Raw genomic sequence first — 25898 nt, forward strand, 5'->3', positions numbered from 1 at the left:
CAAACAGAAAGGATCCTTGATATATCAAAATTGCACAAACCTTGTATGGTTGTCAGGCAGTAGAGCGAGAGGGAGAGAGATGGAAGCTGAAGCAAACAATTTCTTCGTGTCAAGAGCGTAATCAAGTAAAGGATTATCGTGACGAATATAATCAGCTGATATTCGCATAAACAGCCAGGTATTTCAATTTTTCTTCGCTACATTCTCTTTAAATTTAAACGTGTCCCTCTTGGACCAATGAACGAAATCGCGCTGAGAAATCTTTTATTAAATAAAGTCGATCAACCGATTAATAAATTGTGCAGAAAATTATGAAAATATATGAAGAGATACGTTGAAACAGGCGAGAGGATCAATTTGAAGAATTGATTTTCAAATTGGACAAAGCAATTGCAGGATTAAATACATTAACAGTGCATGGTAATTGGTGTGAGAAAGCTAATCTGATAATAGTTACATTTTACTACTTATTATAATACACATGATTCTTAGCAGAAAACATGAAAATGACTTTTTAAAAAAGTGATCGAGGCAGGAGGAAAATTGTATCAATCGACATCTCCTCCGCTGCACGTAAACTTGGAGAGATAAGCAATAAGTATGATATATCCAAGTCTTTTTTAACGAACACTCGCAGTGCAAGTGGAAAAAGTTTATTGGACGCGCGGACACGGAAACGGAGTGAGATATTTGAGAAATCCAACATTTTTATCACGCTAAAATATGTTGACAATCTACATCACATCTACATGTATGAGCTTACAAGTATTTTATCTTTCTCTCTCTCTCTCACTAGAAATTCTTTTTAAAAAATATTCTCGATTCGAGTGGAAATGTGTGTTTTATATATGTATGCAATAAGTGTATTAAGAAAGTTGCAGCATACCAGCCAAAGACGAGGAGTCTCTCTATTCCTACGAGGAACAAAAGCTTTACTTTACATACGCGAGTTACAAATAAAAATTATTCTAGCTTTCGTTAAAATTTAAAAAAAGTGATAAAATTGGTATATATTCTATTAAAAAATGTGTGTTAGTCATAAAGTTAAAGAAATGCATTTTTAGTCGATCATTGTATATATATATGTAATTAGATATCAAGTGCAAGTAAATTAATGAAAAGAGTACATGGGAATTTTATTGTTGGAAACAGGTAAGAGAATTTTTGAGCGGGCATGAAGGAAGCATGGGGGCGAGCGAACGGATCGTGAGAGTGGTGTAAACGATAGAGGTGGAAAACTTATACATACATACATATATATATATATATATACGTAAGAGAGCGAGACTTTGAACGAGAAAGATATCGCCAAGTGGTTACTGATACACGTACCGAAGAGGAGATCAGTTTAAAAGTACCTGCCTCGGAAGGTGCATGGAGGCCCTAGCCACCTCTCATCTCATTCAATCAGCCTTGCCCGCATGATTACTCTCAATTTCTGCGTAACCAAGCAAAAATATCTCCTCTATCGGTCGTCACTTTCATAAATCCGCTCTGAATCATGAATCGAATAAAGAAAAGGAAGAACCGCAAACGTGATAAAGACAAGGTAAATAGAAAATTCCATCTTTTTTTCACTTCCATCCCTTTTCGTCGCACGCTTCTCCCTACTTGACTCACTTTACATATTTCCCTCTATACGTGCTATAACGTTCTCATTTATCTCGTCTCCTTTTTCATGTCATTTCCTATATTTCTTGATTATTTACACTTTCTCTCAATACTGCATAGGGTTCTCTCGTTTCTTTTCCTTTCTATTTCTAAATTTCTTCCTCTTCTTCCATTGCTTATTTCAATTATTACTTACATTGACCTTTTATCGTTCAACTTTCCCTTTTCTTCTTTTTCAATTCGCGCTCGGATTTTGTTCAATGAATCTTATCATATATTTTTTCGTTTACACATTTCTCACAATTATTTACATTTAAAATAATCGATTAATAGAGGGAGTTGCAATCTGTCTACCAAATGCCTATCAAATGCGAATTATAGAAATTGTTCTCAAGCAATTTCGGATCTTTCCAATCAAACTGTTTATCTTAGTTTTGCTATATTATCTATTCTGTTATTTATACGTACTACATTTTAGATATGCAATTAGGTATTATTCTTGAAGAATCAGTAAAACATATTTTAGACAAAAAAATTCTCAAGGTTTTTTCATTTGTATACGGAATATCGTTTGACTGAAAGTCATGCACGATCTCTCTCTCTCTCTCTCTCTCTCTCTCTCTCTCTTGTTAATCCAAATGATAAGCGCAAAAACGAATGACTGATAAAGTTGCCATTTCCCAGAAAATTCTCTGAATTAATTCTAATTCTCGTAATGCCAACCTGTTCTTATAACTGCCATAAAACAATCAGTTATTGTAGCCATTTAATTAACACTTTAATTTACACACGTCACGTGCCAATTCTACTCCACGCGTTAAATATATTAATAAGCATTACTATATCGTTAATAAAAATCATTTATCAAATATTTTCCTATAGGGTAGACATATAGGAAAAGATTTAAAAATTGAATAACTCCTTGGAAAATTAACATTCATATCATTTGGATCTATTGTGGTTTCGGTATGAAAGAAATGGTTAATCTATTGCTTAAATTTAGTCTACTTTGTATTAATAAGTTATAGAAACAATTTTCCCGGTTATTATCATGGCTTTCTTTAATTGATAAGTTATAGCTAGATATAAATAACTGATATACACATGCGTAAATTCAAAGTGGGTACACGACGAAGGGAAAGAAATATCATTAAATTAATTGTTTGAAACGTTATTTTCAATTTTTACCAGACAAATTATCCTAGCTGCAGTAAAGATGCTTTTAATGATAATGAGACTTTTTGTAATGTTAATTAGCGAGATGCTCGTTAAAGCTGAGCGTAAATTTCGAACAATTAACGTCACTCAGGAAAATTACTGGATCGTTGTAATGGTTGTTCATTTGTGAAAACCATATGTTTACGGTCATTACAGGTTCGATTTTTATTATGGAAATACATGAACAATGACCCATTGAACTCGTAAGCGTTCCCTCTCATTTCGTAAATATCGCATAATCAGTCTAATCATTTCTTTTTTCTCGCAATGCAAATTTTAATGAGAAAAATCGAGTTTCGTTTAATGAGAAAATTCATAAATTGATTGCTAATTGCTTATAGATTAATTTTCTTTAATCTAAATTTGTGATACTTCATTAGGATTATCATGATATACACTGTTGAGTGACAGATGGATGAAATGTAAGATTTACATGTGAATTTTTATAGGCTTTTAATTTAAAGTTTAGAATAGCATTAGCACGGTAGAATGAAAGAGACTGTCTATCAAGAGATGCACTTTTGGAATTGATTACTTGTGAAATTACTGCGCATACACCTGTCACTTAGATTTATATGTAAAGCAGTTTTAGAGTTTCTTAGTATCCTTCCCTCGCGTAACATTCATCGGAATTGAACAATTTTTATCTCTCAGTGCCATGTGAGCTTGCTCGCGTGTGTCTGTGTCTCTGTGTGTGACATTGTCTCAACACTCGACCCAATTTCACTTAAGAATTCCTAGATAATTGTTCAAAAGTTGTTTGCTCGAGCAAGATTATCGTGTTCTCCGCTGCATCACGTGCATCGAATAAAAAAACGATTCGCGCACCGTCCGATATATATATATATATATATTAGGGTAGTCGTTAAAAAAAAATTTTTTTGACTGATCCCCAAAAATCACTAGTATTTGATGAAAAACTACAGTGGTTGAAACCTATGGCCTGATAAATGATCGAAACACGTGCCTCAATGCGATCAAATACAATTTTCGAAGAATTTTACAGTTTTTCGCTGATAACTCATTAAATATTCGATTCTATGAAAAGATGCATATAACCTTTTCTCTGAAGAATTAAATTCTACATAATAAAGGTTCTATACATTTTTCTTCTAGAATGCATACTAATCGAGATATTGCTGAAAAATCGATCCTCTTTTTTGTTTATACACATTATATTGACATATGTTCATATGAGTAGTTATTCTTATTTCGCTTTAGTGTTACACATTTTATTTCTCTTAATTTAATAAAATATGTTAATTGTACGGTAAGCTAAAAATAATTATTCATATAAACATATCAATATAATGTGTATAAACGAACAAGAGGATCGATGTTTCAGCAATATCTCGATTGGTATGCATTCTAGAAGAAAAATGTATAGAACCTTTATTATGTAGAATTTAATTCTGCAGAGAAAAGGTTATATGCATCTTTTCATAGAATCGAATATTTAATGAGTTATCAGCGAAAAACTGTAAAATTCTTGGAAAATTGTATTTGATCGCAATGAGGCACGTGTTTCTATCATTTGTCAGGTCACAAGTTTCAACCACTGTAGTTTCTCATCAAATACTAGTGTTTTTTTAAGAATCCGCAAAAAATTTTTTTTGTAACGACCACCCTAATATATATCTTTATATACATATACATATTTATATTTAAATACAGATAGGAGAAAGCTTGATTCTCCGTGTAAAAACGAAACACATTTAGCTATTGATTCACGATGACAGTTCTAAAAAATAATATGTACGCAATTGAAAAGATTTTTGTCTATTTAATTTAGCATAATGATAATTAATCGTTATCGCTTTTGAGAAATAAGTATATAAACAAATGAATAAATAAAACCATAAATGGATGAATAGAACAATTATTCATTGTAATTAACGCTATAAAGTTTTCATAGCTATTAGTACATATTTTAGCTTATTAATGTCATATACTAATGTTATTATTTTGTTTCAGTAATTAATATTTTAATTGCACACGCTAAGCACGAGATTTAACGCTTAAATTTTGATGGTACAGCGGCGAGTTGTTTGATTCCGCTGGTTTCTTTGTCAAATATAAACATTTCTCGTACGCTCGTTACCAATGGCGTAACCGTGCGTCAAATGTTCACCTCGAATAGCATATTCTTACGATTAAAATTATATATAACACTGGAGAAATTTAAATATCTTTATTCCTTTTTAATCCCTATACTTTTAATGCAGAAATATTCGCGCGTGGGGCACAAAATATAGTACATTTATATTGGATAGATCAGAGATAGAAATTAATTAATATTTCTCATTGTTATTTTTTATCCAATGGAAATTTTTTCTCAGATTTTAGTTAAAAGTGTGCAAAGTGCAAAGAATCTGCTATAAGGAATCTTTCGCGCGATTGGCTGTCTCTTGCATGCACATGTACGGGCCTGCGGAAGAAGGAAATAAAAACGATTTACGCCTCTGTTATGTATGTAGCTTTTTTTTCTTCTTTCTTCCTTGGGAGCTATCAGTGTGCATAAACAGAGTAACATAATACGATTAGACATAAGCATCGAGCGTAAGATTAAAATGATTCATGGATCGTGATCTAGAATGTAGCGCTGGGAAGGTCACCTAAATTAACGCAGGAGTATAGTTACGTACACTTGAACTTGAAATTATTGAAAAAGAAACAAGGAGGAAATAATTATATCATTGGTTAAACGTTAGTGCTTCAAATAACACGGGTAAAAGGGTAATTTTCCACATTTAAAAATGAAAAAGATCATAAATTTATATAACATGTTATTGGTTTGCATAAAAGTAACGTTTATTCAATCATAAGGAATTTATTGTAAATTATCGAAGAAACGTAAGCTGACAAATTCCCACCTTACTTGGAGCAAGAGGTTGAATTAATTATGATTTCGGTATCGAAATTAATATATAACACGAGTAATAAATATTGAAGAAACGGGAGAGAGATTTTATATATGGGGAGATTAAAGAATGGTTTAAAAGGTGATAAATTATCGAGATAGCAGAAAGCTCGCGCTGCACGCTTTAAGACCAAGGACAATGGGGAAAAAGAAGTTTGCTGCAGTCAAGTGATACAAGTGCTTGAAATAGTTTTTGTTATTGGACTTCCGGTCTCAATCCTGCTTTCGGATCAGAAGCCTCTCTCTAAAAAGAACATTTCTTATTTTTATAAACTATATATATATATATGGGAGTTTTTGTACCAGCCTATAATCTATCGGGTAAGACTTTTAATGTCATTACTATATATTCAGGATAAAATGTAAATACAATCTTATCCACGTTTCATACTCGATAACTCTCCTCTCAGACGTTTGTAATCTGTAATAAGAGCAGGTGTTACATTTCTAACCTGTTTAACAGACACAAGATGATTCCTTCGAGGAGTCCCCCTAGTCTCTACATAATCGAGCGATAAAAAATATTTTCTTCCATCTACATAAGTAGAGAAAGATGTAATGGGAAAAGAATCTCTATGAAATTGTTGAATGTCTCTCGAAGGGAATCAATTGGAAAGAAAAGGCGCGTTAGTGGTAGGACGTGTGCTATACATGTGTATAGGTTGGACGAGGTTGCACGGCGAATGGCGATATGCCGAGGCGAAAGGGAGGAGGCAAGTGTATAACGAAGCTTAAGTGGTCCCCCAAGCCAACTCCCACCCACGCAGCGGATGCCAAAGTGCGATTCCGACGGTCCGACCATTCGTCAATGTGTGCATGCATGCGTGCGTCGTCTAACCGATTGGCCATTGGCTTGTGCAGAGAGTGCTGCTGTCGATCGAGAATCCCTGGGACGTTAAAGTGGCCAGCGTTGTTCCCGTGGGACTCGCTCAACGTCGAGGTGTATCCTTGTCAAATTTGCCCAGTTCAGCCTGCAACTACTGCGGCTCAGGCTCTAACAGCAACCAGCTTCTCTCCAGTCCGGTAAGAACGCCCTCGCCTTGGTACAAGCCGCCTCCCAGTGATCCTCTCAACGACATCGACGGAGGTACAGGGGGAGGAGGAAACTACCCCCGCAGCTCCGAATTCCACCACTCTCTTCGGCTACGGATCCCCAAAGCCGTTGACGCCGACGCCGATCCACCAGGAACCCCGTCGTCCCTCTCAAACTTTTCCATATCAGCCTCCAACGGTAGTCGCAACAATCAAATTGTCAACAGTCCGGTAAGAGCTCCCTCCCCCTGGTACAAACCCCCTCAGACCGATCCTGCCAATTGCAGAGAAGGACTCCCTCGCTCCAAGTCCCAAGACTCGGGACAGTCGGGACTCGCTGGATCCTACTGGAATTCTCCTTGGTAATCGTCGCTCTCTTCAATTATATAGCCTAGATGTAGCCTCTTGTGTATCGTGCATATTTCTCTCTCTCTCTCTCTCTTTCTCTCTCTTTTCCACACCAAATGACAAGCTTAAAGATAAATGCTAATGATATAATGAAATATTTACTCGAAATTAGTGCAGTTTATTAGCCGAATATAGATTAAACTTTTATTTTCCATCGAAGAATGTGTCTTGCAGTCCTCCACGAGTTTTTTATTAGTATAAAGGTTTGCAAATGTTGTATCGCGCGGTACCAATCAAAGATTTGTTTAAATTTGATTACCTTAGTCAAAGCGTGACTAGATAATCGTGAGTTTGTAGACAAAAATACTGGAGCATTTGTCGAAACGTAATGGAAATTTCTTTCTCCCGTTGGTTCGATCCTCTCTAGCGTCTCTGCATTTCTGCATTTCAGGTCATCGACAGATGCGAACGATCGGACCGGAAGTTCGGGGGAGGGAGATGCATCGGAAAATTCGCGTTTGACCGTCGAGTTAAGCGTCGCCGCCCGACCGGAAATTGAACGCGATGAGCCGGCAGAAGTTGCGCCAGCTGCCAGAGTGCGTTTCCAGCGAGAACGTTTCGCCCGGCCCAAAAGAGATCCTAACATTCCACGAATTATCATTACGACTTCCGGCGATGAGGAACAGCATCACCTTTCGCTGAATCTCCCCAGCAAAGACTGCGCTATCGATGAGAGTATTGAAAAAGTGGAAAAATTGGCCGATATCGTCCATAGGCTGGTACAGTCCAGGTATTCTATCGCGTCGCATTACCCCCCCCCCCCCCCCCTCTCTCTCACTCTCTCTCTCTCTCTCTCTATATATATATATATATATATATATATATATATATATATATATATATATAATCGAACGGTAGAAACAATTTGCAAAATAACAATCGAATATTTGTGGAGGATATCTTTTCCACGTCGAGATTAATCGTTCAACGCAAGAGAAATACTGCACATGCTTTTTAATCTTTATACTATTACACATCGGATTGACCTGATCAATGTTAATTTTGCAATTGGTGCATCTTTTCAATGCGATTTCTTTCCAATTTTGCCAATGCTAATTTTACAGATACAGTCCACGAATTGCGGGGCAGGGCCGATTAAGTACCACTCCAGTCTCTCGACGAAAGAAATACAACGATAGTAAAGAGCTAGCAGGTAAATCATTCTCCCAAGCTTATCCTCCATATGATTTCTTTAATAAATTCGTCATCGAATTATGAAGTTGGAATCACATCACGTTCAGTTTTTGGTTTATTGGGATTATTCTCCAAAAGCCAGTTGGCTAACCAGATCAATGGGTCGTCTGGCTTTTTCTTGGCACACTGAAACAAATATTAATAAAGCTCGTGAATATAAGAATGAATGATTTGTCGCTGATAAGAGAATTTGCAAAATTCTTTCGTCTGTACTTGGGCCAGACCATCGAGTAGTATCGGATTAATGGTTTCCCATAAATATTCTATCGCTTTGTTCCCTCTTAGCAAAGGTTCGATCATCACTGAAAAAAGAATAGAATATACGCGAACAATTATTTTTCCAATCTCCTTTCATCATTGGATAATTACGACATAGATTTAGTTAATTATAAGAAAAGTTTCTCTCTTCCCCCGCCTTTTGTCGTTTTTAGCAAAATTCTTGTAAAATTAATGAAGAGCGGGAAGACTTTGAGTTAAAAATCGATTTACTGTCAGGAAAGAAAAAGTGAATCTCATTTTCTGCAAGTTTGCTACTTCCACTTCCATGAACCACGTTTCTAAAGTCTTCTCCGATCTGTCCAAATCTTGCTCTTATACAGGCGGGAAAGTATAGCTTGGCTTCTGAAACCTTAAGAAATGATTGTAAAACAATAATTGATTGTGACGAAGATTAAAGTTACTTTTGCAGGTCCCATGAGAAATCTGAAATCCTCTATTGCATTTGGTTTAGCCAGAAGCAGCACTATAATTGGTCCACTTGACATGTACGCTACTAAGTGAGGAAAATATTTCTCTCCATACCTAATAGAAAAGATTCGTTTATAAAATCAATAAAAATATCCATTTGTTCCCCCTCTTTTCTTAAATCTTTGTCAAATCATTCGTAAAGCTAATAATAGTTCAAATCTCGTATTCCATTTACCGAATTGTGAATAACTAATTAATCGAGCTATTATGATGATATTCTCAATGAATTACTTATGGAAATAAAATTCAGAGGCTTGTTCCGGTGAAAGTTGCAAGCACCGTCTGTCGATGATTTCGAAATCCTCTTCTAATACTATGCGTTCGATCAAATCTCTATCAACTACAGCTTCAGGTTTGATAATGCACAAAGTGCATTCTGTATCAGACTTTTCCGGTTCTTCCCTTATAATTACGCTAGGCTGCCATATTTCCGATTTCTCAGAAATTTCAGGTGACTTCGCTTCCTCTTTATTTTCCTCTTCTGCCTCCTCGCCTCTGGTCAAATCGAAATCTTGCGATTGTACAAACTTGTACTATCCAAGGTAAATTATTTATTATTCTAACCAGTATTATATTAGTCACTTATTCATATTAAGATTACTGGAAAATCGAAATTAAAAAAATGTGGAATCCATCGAAGGAAAGAGAGAACGATAGCTTAGTCAGTAATTATCCAACATTAAAATCATCGAATGTTATACGAGACTAGAATAGCGAATGTTAATGTTGTTAAATTTATTTCTATAGAATTTACCACTCTGCTAGATCCACTACTACACAGGGAGGATATATCCGATGACTTGTCCGAATAGATAGTTGTGTTCAATGGCTCATCTTTGAAAAAATCAAATCTCGATGGGCTCCAATTATGCGTTACTTGGCACGAAGAGCTCAGTTGGGTATCCCTGAAACGTCCTGGTTTCGAGCATCCTGGAAACAATTTGATTGTTTCGGGTGTTCTCCCTTTTTCCTTCTTATCGTCCGAACAGTCGCACATTTTACCCACCCAATTAAAATTCAATTAAGAATCACTGGAAAACAAATGATATTCAAACGTGTAAATATAAACTCAATGATTTACTTAAGAGAAACAGATAATGAAGATAGTCAGACCTTTTATGAAAAATTTAGGTTGATAAATTCATAGAGATTATATTTGAAAGGGTTCACGATAGTGTTGTCAGCTTCATAAATGGACAGAAGAAAGTATAAATTTCACTAAATGTAGGTTAACAGTGTAATGTTTGATTTAGTAATGAGTACCATATGGCATGTTTTTCCATGCACTTTTCCCTCAGTGAGTCTCTTTTGTTATCAGATGTTGAATTTGAGAAAGCTGAGGATATTTCTGGAAGGATCGATAGATCGAAGATAGAACCCAATGGGCTGGAAAATCCTGGCAATCCTGCGAATTCTGCCACAGCTTTAGCCGATTTAGGTGAAAAAGTGCGCAGAACTAGTGTTTCCATGCCGAACAAATTAAACAGCATGGATGACTTGGAAATTGACAGACAAAAGGTACCTACTAATGTTTTATTATTAACATGCTTATATATTATTGTTTTCAGTAATCTTTAGACACGGAACAAATTGGGAAACAATGACAAGAGCCATGCAACGGCAAATATTTAAATTTATTCGTTCTCCGAATGATTATATATATGCGCATAGCCGCGCACTTGTATTTATATGTATATACTTTCAAGCGATATATCTCGATACTTCATTGATATTGTATATTTCTGTGGATGTATATATATATATATATATATATATATATATAACCATCCGTGATAGTTAACTTAACCTGCTTGAAAGACATTTTCAGTGTACCTTTATTTACATCGCTGACAACTCGCGTGAAAATATTCAGAATAGAACAATTTCAAAGGACAACATATTGGATAAACTTGGCTCTAATTATTCGCTGCGAATAAGAGAGCAATTATATTTCAATAAATATATACAACATTTATTCTATATGTGGAACACATACAGAGTTAAATCCTGGAGGAAATTCAACATTTGTATATAAAATATACAAAGCACTGCTAAAAACTAAATATAAATAGTATCATATTTTAACGCGTGTAAAGTGGAGAGGAGCACATTCTGGTCAAAACCTGTATGCGTTCTTAAATATATATATATTTATATATACTCGCGCTGTGTGTACGGTAGATAAAATAAAGAAAATATACGAAACGGGGCCAAGTGAAAATATTCCTTTTTGCAAATACTTGAAAGGATGAGCGACGATTTCAAGGACCATAAATATAGCTCTATTTATTCATTGGAAAAAGCCTTGTCCAGTGCAGCGAGGCCAAAACTGGATTACATCGTTGAGGTTTGTCTATTTAATAACGAGATTTCAGCGTCAAATTGGTCGAGGAACATTCTCTTTCTCTCTGTTGGAAAGAGAAATGAAAAAAAAAGAGGAAAACGCGCTATAAAAATCACTCTTTCGAGATTTGTGTGTATGTGTGATAGCAATAGAGAGAAATGGAATAAATGGAAACATTTTTGGGACAGTCCTGCGGTAAGAAGGAAAAAATTAAGATTGATTTTAGCAAGTAAGGAGGTAAACATTTGCGAATGGAGAGAGAAACCGGATCGCTCGTCGAGTATTACGCAATATACTTGGTAGCTGACGCTCGCACACCTTTAAAGATACCACGTGCACTCTCATTAAAATGCCTTGTGCATGCAACTCGCGTCACATTCTGCAGTCATCTTCGAAGATGCAGTCGTATCACGAAGCTTCAAACGTCAAGTTATGTCAGAGTGTTTCTTCATCAGAGAGTGTGAAAAAAAAATTATTTCTCTTGCCCTCTCTCTCTCTCTCTCTCGTCTACAGTTTCCACGATAAACTCTATTTTTAGTAGTACAAATAGTGACTGACGCCCGCTCGAAAATGTATCCCTACAATTATGGATTTAAAGTTGTCCAACAGATGCCTATCAAGGTGGTTAATTAGTTTATTTACATTGCGGCTGAATTCTTGGGTTCGATTAAAAGTCAACGCGCGAGTTGCAAGCTTCTCTTTTTCTCTCTATACGATCAATATCGTTGATAATTGTAGAGTAATCCGTGAGTTTTGATAAAACCACATCGATTAATTAATAAGTATTACCTTCGCACGCGCGATCAGTTTTATTAATATAAAATTAATGTTGTTTTCATAAAGCATAACAATCCTTTATGTAATTTGCGTATCTTTTTCCTTACATTATTTTCTTCACTGGCACTCGTAGCAGCGCACATCGAATGACACCATGCACAATAGTCTTTCTTTTCTATATTTAAAATTCGCATTGAGGAATTTATTGTGGGAGCTTCTTCCATGCACAAGTCGTATATAGCTCAAAGCGATTAAGGAATGTTGCAATACCATTTTTCTGGCATAATCGATTACCCAGTGATGAACGCAAACAAGGCTGCTGGCTTATCTGTGACTATGGCGGGGGGAGTAAAGGAAGAAGTAAAAAAACTATTATACTTGATGTGCGAAGATCGAGGCTGTAAATGGCGTTTAATGTTGTACTAGAGGCAGGTGCTGGTGAATAAGGTGGTATGATACGAGACGATATGACTGATTTTCAGGGCACCGCGTCGAAATTCACGAGGGCCGAAAGCGACAGTAGCAGCGTGACTTTTAGCAACAGCGGATCCACGCCCAATGGTAGCCCATTGGGCTCCGAAACCGAAGAGGAAGCCAATGATGAGGAAATGGCCAAGTGAGTCTCATTCTCTTTTTTCTTATTTAACAATTTTCAATTCTTTAATGTCCCAGCAACATCGTTTATAATATCTTTTTCATTATATCAATATAATTAAATACTTTTATTCAAGCTCGCAATCATTATTCATTTTAAAGTTTGTTCTTTCTCGGAAATTTATAAATAAATGTTCAAGAGGGAAGATAGGATATTGGCAACAGAAAAAATTCTATATATTCTAGCTCTTCCTTTTATTTATTTTGATTTTCACTATCAGCATTATTCTAATAATTTTCCAGATAATGGAAAAATAGATAAGAGAGTTGAAATGACGCTTCATGGATCAATGGAAACTCTAGCCGGAATTTCAGGCAAATAGCTTGACTATACGACTTTTACCTCAATAAGGTGTAAACTTTTTGAAACTGTAAGATAGTCTACACACACACACACACACACACACACACACAGGCACAATTTTATTTTCATGGTAGGCCATAAAAGAGCTTTAAATATTTGTCATTGTTTTTATTGTTATACAAACACATTATTTATCGTTTCCTAAATAATAAGTGAAGAACAGTAAGAGAGAGAGAGAGAGAGAGAGAGAGAAGTGAACTACTTTGTTGCTTTTATAACTTGCTGCACGATAAGCATTAAAGCAAGTAATAAGAAAATTGCAGCCTGCAATCGTTGAATTATCACACCTAACCTTTCCTTTTCCAATCTTACAGTGACTACTTTATTTTATTTCGAAAAATATTCGACTAGAATGAAGATTTAAAGGCCTATATATATAAACTAAGTTATATTAATTATTTAATTTGCACAATCGAGTGATCACGTGCTTTACGAAATATGTATATATACATATTTTATAGATTAGTGATATTAGAATGAGTTTCTTTTTTTTATAAAATTAGTACCAATTAAAGTGGGGTAATTAGTTGCGGTACTCTTTATTGTTGATGAAGAGGGAAAAGATGATTTGCTGGTAGAGACGAGGAGCACGACCTCCAGAATATAACTCCAGGGTTATCGGGGCCAGAAGCGTTTCCATCTCAATTTTAATTCTCACTTGTCAGTCGTTCGCTACACGCGTCCACACACAGTTTCGCTTCTCCTCTCTTCCTCCTCAAACTGTCAATTCGCTCGGAGCAGCTGCTAATCAACGGCTCGATAGAAAACATCCTTGCAATACATCACAATCGCTTTCCAACGAGCCGGTTCCGAAAACTTGTGAGAAATCGGCTGCCACAGCTACTCGTGACCTTTTAAAAAATAGATATATATCTATGTAAAATATCAGTTGTCCCTCGATCATCTTCAACTCGGTGATAATTCTCTACAAATTTTCCCTCCTTTCTTTCACTCAAATTTCTACTTTTTTTTTTTTTTTTAACCAATTTAGTTTTACGTCCAGCGGATAATGTGAGTGATTTATTGATCATCTTGCAAAGATTTTTACTGGAGAATGAGGCAAGTTTTTCAAGTGGTGGCAAGTCTTTCCATGGTTGAAATGGGACTCTGGAAACTGACACGTGTAAATTGTAGACACAAAAAACTTAAAAAGTGTGTAGTGTTTTGAAACTCATCTGCATGCGTATTTTTGTGCATCGGAATTCTCTCTCTCTCTCTCTCTCTCACTTAGCTTTTTTAAATTCCCTTCTTTCGAGTGATAGTCGATTTGGGTACCAAAATGATTCCAAGATATGACGTAGGCAGTGCTTGCTCCGTGCAGAGGTATTTCGAGGATATCCTATATTTTTCTTTCTTATACTTTTTTTTTCGAGGAATTTCTTTGCCAAGCTCTTTCTTGATTACTAATCAATTTCGAATAAATCGAATTAATTCTTATGTATTTTCTATTATCAGTGTTATTTGTCACATAATTTCTCATTGTCCATTTAAAAGTAATTTTTCAATCTTCGCCAATAAAGATGATTAAAAATTTGGTTAAATTAATTATATAAGACGCTTACGTAATGTAACTGTTTATAAAACTGCAATTAATAATTCGAGGGGTAATTTGACAGAAAGAATCGGTTTTTATGTTAGCGTTAATTATTTATACATATTTCTTTGTATAAAAAGTATAGCTAATTTAGAAGTTAGTACCGAATACTTTATCATTAATGAAGATTTACATAATTTGAAATGCGTAGAATGCCATTGCAATCACCACCTCGAAGAAAGAGCAGAATAATATCTTCTCCAATGAGCCAGAAAATATCTAGTGACTCGATGGATCTAGCGGGTGTTCAAAGTGCCAATTCTACGATAACGAGTGTAAACAGCATCAGCAGTCTTTTAAAGGAAAAACTGCAACTCTCCATTCCTCAGGCCCTCAGAACTAACAAGAAGAGACAAAATGCTGATTACAGGTATAAGGAGTATACATATATAGAAAATTGCTGCAATAGTATTCCTCTCTTTGACAAATATAGCTGCAACTAGAGAATCGAAAAGATGCACATATTCAAGTAGAGACGCGTACGTATGTTTACGAGACTATGGAAATATTGTTGCGTTTCAGTCTGCGACAATTATTGCAAATGTTCGTTAAAACAAAAAAAAAAAAAAATTATACTTTAGCATTGGAATAAAGTACTACGACCAAATGTAACTCGATACTTGCCATAGCTTATCTATACGCTTGATGAATCGATTAGACTAATGGTATAATTTTATTCGAGATTTCAATGAAAATTTTTCTTAAATTGCAATCGTTCATCGGGTAAATTTATAAGATATTATATAAATACAAAAAAGTCATAATAATATTGAAGAACTCGGTAAAACTATTTTCGAGAGACTTCGGACACTTCTTTAAATATTTGCACCTCGAGTGTTTATTCTGACGTTCATTTTTCACAGGCTCAGGGTATTCGTCGGTATATTATTCTTGTGCGTGGTCTTCTTGGTGGGATTCGCACACATCTACTACAACCAGCATGTATTACAACGAGCCTACTTCGACAAATTCAGGTGGAGTTTCTCACTCTTATCTTTTTGCTTGATCCAAGCAGTAATCTCAAAAAGAATATTATCATTGCATAAAATGAAACCGTAAATTTTGTTTTTACCATTTATAACATAATTATCTAAAGAGATTTAACGAAGATCAATTAAAAGAGTATCGTAAATAATTGTTTTCAAACGGGAAAAGACGAAAATTGACGTGGGCGTTGGATGGACGGGATGCATGGACGCGGCCGGTTTTGGGTGTTTAATTTTTTGTTTAAAACTTTAAAGTGGGGATGCTCCTTAGGCAGTACTTGTATCGAATGACATTATTATCAGATCCATTAGAGGCAGGGGTCATTACTCGCTTATTCTCATATAGCTTTCTCGGTCATTTGCCTCTACCAGGAAGTCCCTAATGGGATAGATTGAGGTTCGTTTATGTCGAAGAGCTCGTGGATTGTCTCAAAGTGCCTGAAACGTATACACCAGCTAAGAATATCGAATGAGAGAAGATCCTTTAATATATAGTCGTAGCAACGATGAGGAGGCACCTTTGATGCGCCCCATTGGGGAATTATAACTCGAGTGAAAGAGGCAGAAGCGAGAAAAACGATTAAAGGACAAAGTTATACGCATATTTTACCCCGATACATATTATTGCAGGTTCAACAAGAACGAAAGAGTGATGCACGTGTACAGCAGCACAGGTGCAGAGATACTAGCAGCTAAATTAGGAGAGGATATAGCGGCGGATACTGGGGTATTTCCTTGTTTGCCACATCATCAAAAGCAGGACGCGGTGTGCCTCGAATGGCTTCAGCAGACCAGGCTCTACCTGTCCCACACTCATAGGGACAAGATGCACTGCTACCACGTCACCTGGCAAAGCCTCAGTCCTTATTACAACCCCAAGGACTGTTTCGACTGGTCCCCGAAAAGGGGCCACTGGTACGGGGCCGGACAGATCAATCACATGGCCTATCCCCTGGAACGAGGGAAATTAAACTTGAGTCCTTTCATAAGCGGGGACATCAGGAAACACCCATTTGGCAATGTCCTCAAGAGATACTTTCTCAACTCGAAAGGAGCTACGATTCTCGTCGATCCAGCGACGCCTCTTTACGTTTCCATAAATGCCAATCAAACCACAGACTTTTGCCTTCAAGCGAAACACGATGCATTCGCCTATATCAATCACCTGACGCCTTTGCCCCAATTGAACTACACCATTTGTGCCACGGACAACATGAAGAGTCTTCACTCGATTATGGCTGAAAAGACACTGTGGGACGGCCTGAAGCCCGAAGACTTTCAAGCAGTTCAATCCTTGCTGTCGGAGCCAGTCTGGCAAATCTCACCGACCAACGAGGCTGCCATTTACAATTATACCGAGGATGTTATTGCTTTGGGCTTTCTACGTCAAGGTCACGTGCTGTTGAGCGAAGAGTGGCAGCCCAGTGCCGGTGACTTTGTTCTCGACGAGGATAGGTTCCCCTCTATGGAGGAGACCATTAATATCATTCATAGGAGAGGATTCAGGATCGTCTTTAGCATTCAACCCTTTATCTCTACAGAGTCCATCAACTTCAAGGACGCGGTGGCCAATCGGCTGCTCATCTCCGAGAGGGGTAGTGATCCCAGAATACCAGCTTTGACACGGTAAGGCACCCGGAGACGCTTCTTTACACACAACTCAGACATTCTCTCTCTCTCTCTCTCTCTCTCTCTCTCTCTCTCTCTTCCTGCAAAATAAATCAATTGAAACGCGTTCGATATAAATTTGTCACCCTGTTAACGGGAATTTTAATAAACTTCAGGTACAAAGGGAGCAACAGCGCGGGTGTCTTGGACATCACGAACAATAAGACGCTACCGTGGCTCCAGACGAAACTGGAGAGTCTTGTGATGAAGTATCACGTGGACTCTTTTTATCTGGATTTAGGGACGGCCTACGATATGCCTCACTACTACAAGTGCGAGCAGCCATTGACTAATCCGGACCACTACAAGACAATCTTCACAAGATCGATCTTGGGATCTATTCCTGTGATCGGAGTGTCCGGAGCAGTGTCACGTCCAAGGGCACCGGTTTTCGTCTCACTCCCGCCATTCCCATCGTCCTGGAAGGCTATCAAAACTGTCATCCCTACTGTATTGAATTACGGAATGATAGGATACCCATTTATAATGCCGGGGGCGGTCGGTGGTGACGTAGCCCTGCCAATGTCCGATAACAACCCTGATAATGACTTTGAAGTCAGTTTACCGGACAAGGAGCTCTACGTCAGATGGTTGCAGCTCTCCACGTTTTTACCCGTCATTCGTTTCACCCATCTGCCCAGTAAATACTCGGACGACACAGTTCTGGATATTGCCAAGACCCTGACCAAACTGAGGCAAAACATTGTGACACCATTGTTGAAGAAATATGCCAATGAGACTCTGGACACTGGTGTCCCAATTATTCGACCACTCTGGATGTTAGATCCAGCCGATCCTGCCTGTCACGTGGTGGTCGACGAGTTCTCCGTCGGAGAGGAACTCATCGTTGCTCCCATATTGTACTCTGGAAGCAGACAGAGAGAGGTATACCTACCGGCTGGTGTCTGGAAGGATGGAATCGATGGTAGCCTCAGAAAAGGATCCAGATGGATACATAACTACAGAGTTGCCGAGGATAAAGTGGCTTACTTTGTTAAGATGCCCGATAATACGAGATTCTAAATTTATCTAGAGAGTGCCTTCTATTCTTACATTAATTTAGGTTAAAATCTTCGTTCGAGCTACGTTAACATTGCACTTTGTTACGTCGCGTAGCGTCGCGTCGCGTCCTTTCATCAGTATATTGGAAAACTCCCAGATCGATCTAAGCTATTGTCAATTATAAGAGGCTTATATTCGGGTTTTTTTCAAGCAAGTTTTCATTCGTTAAAGTCAAGGTCAGCTCGACCGAAATGTATACAATTTCACACGATGGATTTATGCAAAGCTGCGCCAATATTAGAGCACTCGCTTTGTGAAAATGCATGCTTTTGAGAGCTTTTCAACTTGGACTTCTCTCTCTTTCTCTCTCTCTCTCTCTCTCTCTCTCTCTCTCAATAGGGTTCTCAAGGATGTACTATAGTGTCCATTTCGCGTTGATATATATTATCTATCTACGCGACACGATAAGCTACTTTTCACGCCTGGAACCAACAAACGTTACATTAGCTTTAAAGACGGTTTTGTCAACCTGTGATACCTTTCGCTCGTTTATCCTACAGTAAATACGCCCCTTAGGCAGCTCTAGATAGTCCAGAGGTGATAGATACACCTGCCGAGAGTGCTTAAAGAACTTGTGTTCTCATGCAGAAATGCTATTTAAATCAAGAATGTCCTCGAGACATTTGTCAAATGGAACCTCCAAACTCAAGTGGAACCTTGAAGAGAATTCTTGCAACAGCTGCGAAATAACTTATAGACTTTTATTTCTAATCGCATTGGTCGCGCGCGTCATCCCTATCAAGTTGTTCATCAGGCAAACTTTTAAAAGTGAGACTTTAAAGGGAATTCTGACAAAGATTAAAATTATAACATATTGTATATTAAATATTTGTCTTAATTTATCGTTGCTGCTATTTTGAAAGATTGTATTTGTTATAACAATGTGCGTGTATGCCTTGTCTCTCCAAACTATTATCATCAATCAGGCTACAGTTTATTTTCAGCTTGATTATTGTCATATGATGTAATGAAAACGAAAGTAGTTCAGACACCTATATAATCTAATGATAAACTATAAACTTAGAGACTGTTGGCCAATACAAATCTGTTATAAATTTCAAGAGAAACGCACACACTTTTGTAAATACATTTATCCATATAATAACGAATAATGAATTTTAAATATATATTTATTTTATTATGCAATAGGATGTCTCATTATCCTCGGACTATAAGAAAAAAAGAAAAAAAAAGAGGCAAAGAAAAGTATTCAAATATATATACGGGATTTTTACAGTGAAAAAATGAAAAAAATATTAGATCCACACTGTGATAGTTGACAAATTGCTGATTTATTTCACTTTAGCATTAACCATTTCATTTGGTCGTACATCAATGGACTCGAGAGTTTCGTGTCAAGCAGTAAATGTACGTACATGGTCAGACCCCTTGGCAAGGTCATCTTCGAACCTGTACCAACTGGTGTTGCCAAAACGAGAGTTGTGCCTTTTCTTCTATTGTGTGTGTCTTTTAATGTTTTTTCTTTTGATTCATTTTTAGAAATTTCACGAAATTCAATTCGGAGTTCGAAAGAATTTTGGCAACACCAGTTTAGCAACCCTGTGAATGTAGTCAGACTTACGAATTACGATTTACGAGTTTCATACTCCTGTTCGACGTGATTATAAACGACCGTTTTAACTTTTAATCCATCTGTATGTAAATCGGGCCACGCGCGAGACAATTTGCAAACAAGGGATGAGTAGACAGAAAGCTCAAATAGATGCAAGGGGCATGCCCTATGGTGTGTAGTGTATATTTATTTATTATATTATCATTTTTATCATGTAGCATAACATTGTTATTTCTATAATAATAATAATAATCATAGCACCATGAACACTCCACAATAAGTTTTTTTCCTTTTTTTTTCGTAATTTTTTTCTCGTTTAATTCGTTAGTCGAAAAAAGCGCCGATGCTTTTCGACGGGTGAGAACTGTGAATCTCTGTTTGTTTTTATATTCTCTCTTCTACTATTACCCCCTTCCAACAATTTTTCTCTCTTCCCCTTCCATCTATATTCTCTCCCATTAAGCGTGACTAGATCAATCTACCATTGGCAAATCATTTGAGCTGACTAGATTTTCGGGCTTCCACGCGCATACGCTTTTGACAATTCCACATTAATCAAGATGGCCGACTTTTCGAACGATTTTCTTTTAAGATAGAAACTCCCCCTTGTGCTCTATAAAAGTTTTTTTCATCACAAACGAATGAACGCGTTCTGCCTCTTAACGCGCGAATAGTCGAGAAAAATGCGAAAAGTTTAGGCCGCGAATTCTGTCATTCAAATTCAAGCGTATGCGATTGGTTACGCCATATTGGATCCATACTGTCATCTCACTGGTCGATTCAAAGAAGCTGCAAGCTTCACCGTTCTCGAACCCGTCGAACATTGCTATTTTTTATGGTAAAGTACAGGTGTTGAGGCTCACATTTCAACTCGCTCGCTCGTTCCTTCTCTTTCTTCCCCCCCCCCCCCTCCCACCCCCTGCTCCATCCTTGTCTCATTTCGCTCATTTTTATATATAATCTATGTATATATATATATATATAATATAATATGTATTCTTTGTCCTCCCATTTTCATTATCTCCTCTAAATTGTTTCACTGAAAGCTCGTACATAGTAATTTTCTCTCACTCCATTTAGTTATACTTATTTAATTAATTTAATCCTTTCTTTTTTTCGTCAATGCGCACATTAATAATCTCTCTCTCTCTCTCTCTCTCCCTCTCCCCCCCCCCCTCCTCCTTATCAAGTTTCATTTCGGCGTACAGTAATAATTATTCCTGGCCGTTGCGTAAATTGGCCTTACAATTTGTTACTCTTTGCTCTCGCCTCACTTATTCACTTTGTTTAAATTTAATTTTATAATTTTAACATCCTACCTAAATAGCTGGTCATTATTACTCGTCAATAAATAATGCATAAATACAAAGCTGACATTTTTGGTCACGGTCGTTTCCCATCGACTCCTCCCGATTGGTATAGTGAAATCTGTTGACGCGTGTGTGTGTGTTTGCTCGTAACGCGTGTATGCGCGTCTACGCGTTGACAGTACGTTTACGCAAGTGTGTTGCTGTGTGTCCCGTTATTATAAAAAGCATTGATCCATATTTCTCGCAAGGGAAACAGCCGGGACCAACGGCAGCTCTCCTCTAGCAATGACAATAGTAACATTGATCGATCGATTGAAATAATAATAATAATAATATTAGTAGTAATAGTAATAACTAATAATAATATCGATATCGCTCTCTCAAACATCATTCAACTCGTCATAAATCCTCTCCATCGCCGATCCTTGCCTTGTCGAACATTTGACGAATACATCCTGCGTCATGTAATTCGCTTTAATCACGAGTGTCCTTGAAGAAGGGACGCTTCGTCCTATTGAAGGACGCGCCCTACTCGAAGGTCCGAATCCTTAACACGATAATATATATAGTATACGAAGCAAATGTAACGAGGCACGAATGAAAGATGAAAACAAGTGCGTGTGCTTGTTTGTGATGGTTGGAGTGTGTGTAGGTGGGGTCACAGAAAGGGATAAACCTTGTGTAATAATGAAATTATAATAAGCGGGCGGTAAAAAACTTACGTACTACCTATAGAAGCCTGGGGAGGGAGCTCGAGTTACTCTGCTACCCTACCCTCATCCAGGCTAAGCCTAGCATCACGTCGACAAAATAATCTCAATGTCCCCATGATTCTCTCTCTCTCTCTCTCTCTCTCTCTCTCTCCCGCTCGTCTCCAGAATTCTAATTCTATACTACTACTTCCGTTCTTACCTATAAATTACACACCTCGCGCGACCTACTTCCAGATCTCCTTTAAATTTGGTGTTTTTGTGCTCTCCCCTTCTCTCGTCCTTTCATTTTCTTTTCGAGTCCTACCACACATCTCTTTCTTTGCGAAATTGTCGAAAGGCCATCTTATGTATAAGACACACTTGGGAATCGCATTAATAAATTACACTAGCAGCTTCCTTTCTCTCTCATCACTCTCTCATTCTCTCAAGTTTCCTCTTATCTTTGGCTATTGCGTGGATCAGTATAATCCCAAAAGACAGCTTTTACACTTTCCTCCAATCGAATTTAACAGCTTTGAAATTGAGTTCAAGCTCTCCCGGTCAGTGACCTTTGCTCCTCAGCCTCAAATCTCGGGTGTTCAGGCGCCTTTATCTAAGGAACGATCTTTGCGCAAAGCTTTATCAACGGGAATCATCTGGGCTTGTACGATCCAATTAATTTCATTCTTCTTCATTTTTCACCCCCTTTTTTTTGTTATTGTATTCCCTGATGCTATCCTCTTTCTTCTCTTATTATAGTTCTCTTCGAGCTTCGATCACTCGGTAGTCTTCGAAAAAATAGCTCCTTGCTCTACCACTATAACTCCGTGGTTATCTATCAGGAATGATAATTGAACGTATCTCGAAAAGTACAAGGTAGAATAACCGAATAAACGTAAAAGTCTATATGAATAGAGTGTAAAATTGATTTTCAGCGAAATATGGCTCGACGAAATTACAAGCTTTCCTCGCGCGCTAAGTGCTTTCTCACATCGTCCTCAAATTTGTAAAAGTTTTTAATACGTTATATAATAATTATATCCATCATCTTCTCTCGCGTCCTCTCCAATTATCTTTGTCTCGTCCTCCATTTCTACCTTCACGATCCTCGCTCCCTTCAAATATTTTTGTAGAATTTTCCATTATTATTCGCATACGACCTTCACGCTCGTTTACTAATAAGTATAGTTTTGAAAAAGGATAAGTACAAAAATGGTGAATAGCCTTTACTTCTTGGATTCGTCCGACGCGACGCTACCATGCGCATGGAAAACACCTCGGTAGCGCATATGATTTTCATATATATAAATCCATTTGTGTGGTTTCTTCAGCAATTCATGAAACGTCTCTCTCTCTCTCTCTCTCTCTCTCTCTCTCTCTCTCGTCAATGTGTTATAACCTATCCAATTTATATTCCTCGGTAGACCGACGAATTTCTATAAGGAGCATTCCTCTCCAATTAACAATGGATCGAGCATTCGAACCTGATTTTACATGAGAAAAAGTGTCATTTCTGACGAAGCTAGTGAAAATCAGCTGGTTGTCAAATGATACAGTAGCTGGACAAAGTCCACTGGATGGATATCAACAAGTCTCTTCATTACTGCAACGGGGTCAAAGTATCCAATTAACACGGTTATCGCGTAAATGTGGGATTCCCTCTACGGTTCGATGAGCTTAAGGATGGATGTATCCTAAGAGCAGAGATGTGCTAATCGAGTCAAGCTCATTGGCTTTCCAAGCTACGGTGTAGCTTGGAGGGTTCCGAGTGACTCGTTTGGAAGGTATCGACGTGCTTGCATGGACTCTGTCCAACTGGATGGATTGCGGCCCGGGGCGGTGTCCGCTTTTTCTATATCATAAATCCTCCGTGCGCGAAACATCGCTTTACTCCCTAATTCAGAAATCTTAGACTTCCCCCCTTCTTCTTCTTTCTGCCTGCTTCTCAACGCCTTGCATTTGCACGCAGCTTTGCAAGGGAACGCGTGCTCCTCGCGTAATTGCTATGTAACGATGAGCTGCGCCTGATCACTCGGCGCTAAAATCCTCTAAAGTTTTTTTTTACGAAATATTCTATTAATATCCTTAGGACATCCGGTGCGATGGATCGATCTGTTAGTTGTAAATAGAAATCGCTTTTATGGATTCCTCCATCTATATATATATATATATATATAGGTACTGATTTTCTATGGATTTCAACTGTCGGATTTCTGAATGTCCTATAGATCCATCTCGTATATAGCCATAAATGTATGTATTACGTATTGCTGGTGCCACAACCAAACTGCGTATCTCTATCATCTACGATATAGAAACACGACACAGATAACTCGATGGAAATAGTCATTACTTATGCACGAATAGACATTTACGAGAAAAGAAGTATCTTTCAAGAGAATTATAACTTGGATTAGGAAAGTTCACACTAGGTTTTCATTAAACGTCTTTGGATGAGGCCTTAAGTTTCATTGGTTGTAATAATAAGCTGCTGCGTCCAACGGTCGCTTGGATCATAACTCAGACTATGTATAGTACGTTGAAGAAGCGAATTTGTCGAAACAGTAAAGTAGACAAGGCTTTGTCAAAGAGAATTTCATCTTGCAATTTGCAGAAAGTGCTGATCTCGGTGTCATTCGACGAGACCCTGATACTTTTTGCTTCGATCAATTACCAGGACCCTGGACTCGTTGCTTTAACTAAGACTATGCGGTGCTCTTTAAGCGTCTGCGCTGAAATATCGTAATAGTTTACCGAAAAGGATGGAATGGAAAGCTGAACGTGCGTGCGAGAATACAAAGTATCATTCGTCCTCAATCGAGTTGCACGCGAGAATTGATTTTAATATCCTAAGTCGATTTATAGAATGTCTAGTGTAGTAGTTCTAGTATAGGCCGCGCATCCTAAGGTTCGTAATCCTGAAACTCGATCGTTATGGAACTTATTGTTTATGAAAGCTTCTAGGGAAGATTTTTAAGAATATCGACCTCCATTAGAGATTTCGTTCCTTAAACTGTTATGAACCTATATTAAAGCACGCGCTTCCTTAAAAATAAGGACGTTTTTTTAGGACGCTTTTTTAAAATAACATCTCAAAATACCTTGCGCCTTATATCATCGTAACTTTTTAGAAACAAGAATGCGAGAGACGTGGTACACTTGTTTTTCTAAGAAAAAACAACAAAAAAAAAACAAAACAAAAAAGTTGACATAATCGCTACCAATGTGGTTATACAATCCGTTAGTTTCAGCTACCTACACAACTTATTATCAAGTGAGAACGAAAACTCTTTTGACTATGGTTTCTTGTAAGTCACAGGACGGGATGGTAGGTTGATGTAAGGTCAACCATGGTTGAAAATAATCCATTGGATGAACGCTGATTGGACTTTAAAATTCAACGATCACGGCTGAGCAAGTTGCCATGCCCTAGAACTCGAGCCTATAGGCGGAGCAACTAGTCTCGTGATCTTGCAGATTTATCGTACATCTCGAAGCCGATGGCGATAGATCTATGTGATTGGCTGCCAAAACCTCCTCGTTGTCAGCTACCCAATAACCCAACGTGTCTGTGTCGTAGGTCGGGATCATTGTCACTTCTGTAAAAATTCAGACTGCTTAATTCAACTGTATACATATAAAGAATAAGGGCAGCAGGCAGGGGGACTATTTTTTATTATATATATATATATATATACTATTAACTAATAAAATCAGCGCTTATTCAATTTAACACGACCAGCT

The 25898-nt window shown here is 37.4% G+C and overlaps 3 protein-coding genes across 4 annotated transcripts in view; 1 reads left to right on the top strand and 2 right to left on the bottom strand.

The window, feature by feature from the left end:
• Positions 1-13: 13 nt before the first annotated feature.
• On the top strand, positions 14-23206 carry LOC136775736 (uncharacterized). 2 transcript variants are annotated; one of them, XM_066730769.1, is made up of 11 exons: positions 14-178; positions 1153-1549; positions 6611-7143; positions 7581-7919; positions 8254-8342; positions 10449-10648; positions 12734-12867; positions 15015-15233; positions 15727-15837; positions 16480-17475; positions 17634-23206. In XM_066730769.1, exons 2-11 carry the CDS (start codon positions 1502-1504, stop codon positions 18538-18540), a joined length of 3576 nt encoding a protein of 1191 aa, XP_066586866.1. In that variant the 5' UTR covers positions 14-178; positions 1153-1501; the 3' UTR covers positions 18541-23206. The 2 variants fall into 2 exon arrangements, with proteins under 2 accessions (XP_066586866.1, XP_066586863.1); XM_066730766.1 differs by lacking the exons at positions 14-178; positions 1153-1549 and adding an exon at positions 5183-5298.
• LOC136775505 (nucleoside diphosphate kinase homolog 5-like) lies at positions 8402-10127 on the bottom strand. The gene is given in 5 exon segments (XM_066730340.1): positions 8402-8685; positions 8873-9011; positions 9064-9184; positions 9362-9663; positions 9885-10127. Coding segments are annotated over 5 exon segments (1089 nt in total).
• Positions 19848-25898, bottom strand: part of LOC136775735 (microtubule-associated protein futsch-like) — a 57139-nt gene continuing 51088 nt past the window's right edge. The window contains exon 8 of the mRNA XM_066730765.1: positions 19848-25753. Coding sequence (XP_066586862.1) covers positions 25584-25753 — 170 coding nt within the window. The 3' untranslated portion in view covers positions 19848-25583. The remainder of the gene's footprint in view (positions 25754-25898) is intronic.

This window comes from Prorops nasuta, unplaced genomic scaffold (assembly GCF_024137725.1).
Source record: "Prorops nasuta isolate Cenicafe-Biocafe unplaced genomic scaffold, Cenicafe_Pnas_1.2 PNAS00008, whole genome shotgun sequence".
NCBI lineage: Eukaryota > Metazoa > Arthropoda > Insecta > Hymenoptera > Bethylidae > Prorops > Prorops nasuta.

Coding starts and splice junctions, on each gene's coding strand:
- LOC136775736 (XM_066730766.1), top strand. CDS start 5,242: ATGCACATGTACGGGCCTGCGGAAGAAGGAAATAAAAACGATTTACGC. Junction 7,144..7,580: donor TCCTACTGGAATTCTCCTTG/GTAATCGTCGCT, acceptor TCTGCATTTCAG/GTCATCGACAGATGCGAACG. Junction 8,343..10,448: donor CGATAGTAAAGAGCTAGCAG/GTAAATCATTCT, acceptor TTTTGTTATCAG/ATGTTGAATTTGAGAAAGCT.